The 2,799-nt window shown below is 37.8% G+C and overlaps 1 protein-coding gene across 1 annotated transcript; it reads right to left on the bottom strand.

The window, feature by feature from the left end:
• Nucleotides 1–1,774: 1,774 nt before the first annotated feature.
• LOC148030058 (uncharacterized) lies at nucleotides 1,775–2,413 on the bottom strand. Its single transcript, XM_087687354.1, has one exon. The coding sequence runs from the start codon at nucleotides 2,411–2,413 to the stop codon at nucleotides 1,775–1,777; it is 639 nt and encodes a 212-aa protein (XP_087543480.1).
• Between the last annotated feature and the right edge of the window lie 386 nt (nucleotides 2,414–2,799).

The raw sequence follows: 2,799 nt of genomic DNA, 5'->3' as shown, positions 1-2,799 counted from the left end.
CATATAAAGGAGTGTTTCCATTAGTAAATCCATCATTGGGTAATCTTTCGATTACCCTAGCCAAAGTTCTATGGATAATATTGGTCCTTGGGATAAAAACTCTGTCACCAATATTGGTCCCTGTAATTATCTCTGCATCAATGACCTTGTTATTGAAAGCCTTGCATACCAGCCTAGTACCATTGCATAAACCTTTAGAAGGATTCAAGTTCCTGAGCAATATTATTGGAGCATTTACTTTGAGCAGCAGGATATGAGGAGGAATACCTCCATCGAGGTCAAGGGAATTTAGATATTCCATAGAATAGAGGAATGAGTTCTCCTTAGTTCTATCCACAGAATCAGTACTGTAGTATTGTTTATCCTCTCCCGGCATCAGCTGCAATGCATGATTGTTTATCATTTCCACATCATTGTTTCGAGGTGCAAGAATGGCACGTCCACTAAATAACGTTTTGTAATCAATTACACAATTCATTTCACAATAGACAAAATTGATCAAGTCTTGCATAGATCATCCCTTTAACAACAATGCATGTGGAATTTGCAATATATTATTAGTATGTGTCAAATCTTTTCCATCTCCAATGTCTTGCAACCATGCAACAAATTGATCCTGATCTGATGCGACCTGCATATTCTGTGTAAGTTTCAAAACATTGAAATATTGCCACAAATTGGAACAACATATAGCAGCACCGACAATATCCTCATAGGTACCCTTTGGTACCACAGGTAATATTTGCCTACAATCTCCACCTAGTAGAATAACTTTACCACCAAATGGCATATCACACTGCATTATATTCTTTAAAGTTCTGTCCAGTACCTTAAAGGTATTACGATGATGCAACATAGGAGCTTTATCCCACAAAATAAGACTTGCCTCTTTTAACAGTGCTGCAAGGTGACTTTGAACATGTATATTGCACGTAGAATTATTATCTGCTTGCAATGGAATTTTGAACTTTGAATGGGCAGTACGACCATGTGGCAAAAGCAATGCAGCAATACCAGAGGATGCTATAGCTATGGCAATGCGACCTTGACTGCGAAGCTTTGCAAGCAAACATTTGTATAGGAATGTTTTTCTAGAACCGCATGGGCCATCTAAGAAAAATGGTTTACCCAAACCACTATCGATAGCATTCATTATTGCCATAAAACAATTTCTTTGTCCATCATTCAACATAGCTTGCATTGTTAAGAAGGTATTCTCTTGTTCTACCTTATCATATAGTTGTTCATCAAGGATCAAAGGATTTGTGTACTCTTGCATTGCCACCTCAGGCAATCCATGATACTCTGCCAAATTGCGTCCATGTTGATCTAAAAGTTTTTGAATATGCATCAACGCATGATTATTGGCCTCATCTTGCATATCAATATTTCGCCTATTTTGCAAGGAGAGTTGATGTTTTATATCCTCTATCAGCGGAACTAAGAACTCTTCCCATAGAGCCCCAGGTCGGTCAGGCAAACAAAATACCAAGATGGATGCAAACAAATTTCTGAATTGAGCACCGGTTTGCATCAATGCAGCTTCACGCAAACACATTTGCCATTCATCATCTGTTTCCAACATTCCTTTTGCAATGCAAGCCTCCTTAAAAGTTAAATATACCACATTATCAACCGTACGCAATGCCTCAAAGGATGTGCACCCCTTGCATACAATGAGTAGTAGGCGCAAATAGTATTTTTCTCCACATGTAAGTGAAACAAAGTATATTCGACCACATGTGTTTCCTTGCTTTCTCTTTGTCCACATTTTTTAATGTGCATTCCAAACCCAAAACATTGGAAAGTCTTGATAGAGAACTGTGTTAGTGTTAGGATGCAAATGATTGCATGTAAACCATTCTGTGAGAGTTGTTTTTTGAGCATTTTCATTTTGCACCACATCACAAATGTTATCAGAGTCACGAAAGGAAACGGTATTCTCTCCAGGTAAATGTATTTGCAATCGTTGAATATCGGGTTTCTTATCATGAAGTTTGAATTCAAATATTCGCCAACATGCTTCAGAAGCTGAAATATATCGTGCATCTAAGTACCTCTCAATCTCATCAATATTTTGTGCATCAATATTTTCTGTGTCAATATCATTGGATCTAGAACCACACGTACTTGTAAACCGAATGGTTGCTCGATCATGGCCCTTATATACATATTTATACAAATATTTGACAGCTGCAATTGTTGAGCAAACCTCAACATTTATGTGAGCACTATACTTGGAACTCAAATAAGGATTGTAAGGCACTATCCATCGGTTATCCAAGAGGTTACCATTAGCATTATGAGTCCTTCCATCCTCTTGACGTCTGTATAAAGGATAACTAGTTTTATCAACTGTAGTTGTATGTATAATTTTTTTTGGATAATCCTTTATACACTTTCCGTCCACCATGCGAGCGCTTTTTGGATTGAACTCACCACACGGACCATGTATGTTACATTTAGTAATAATTCGATACAAATCCGAAAACCTTTCCTTATTAGGTAGCTCAATGCACACCAGTCTATCATAATGACGTGCTTCTAGTGGCTTAAAGCGTGGTTCTAATATCAAGAGCGTATGTGAATGAGGCAAGCCTCTCTTTTGGAATTCTATGATGGACACATATTCAGCAACTTTACCAAACAACTCCTTTTTCACTATCGACTGCATCATGTCCTTGTGGCATGTCATGGAGAATTGAACAAAATCCACCATTTTGAGGTAGAAATATAGGAGCTTGAATCCTGTACTGGGTCATGTACCATCTCAATACTTGCATCTGCAATATGGATAGC

The sequence above is a fragment of the Lygodium microphyllum genome, chromosome 10 (assembly GCF_053477565.2).
Source record: "Lygodium microphyllum isolate KBCC chromosome 10, Lygodium_microphyllum_v1.1.10, whole genome shotgun sequence".
NCBI lineage: Eukaryota > Viridiplantae > Streptophyta > Polypodiopsida > Schizaeales > Lygodiaceae > Lygodium > Lygodium microphyllum.
The sequence above is the reverse complement of the archived record's forward strand: the minus strand, read 5'-3'. Positions and strand labels throughout refer to the sequence as shown.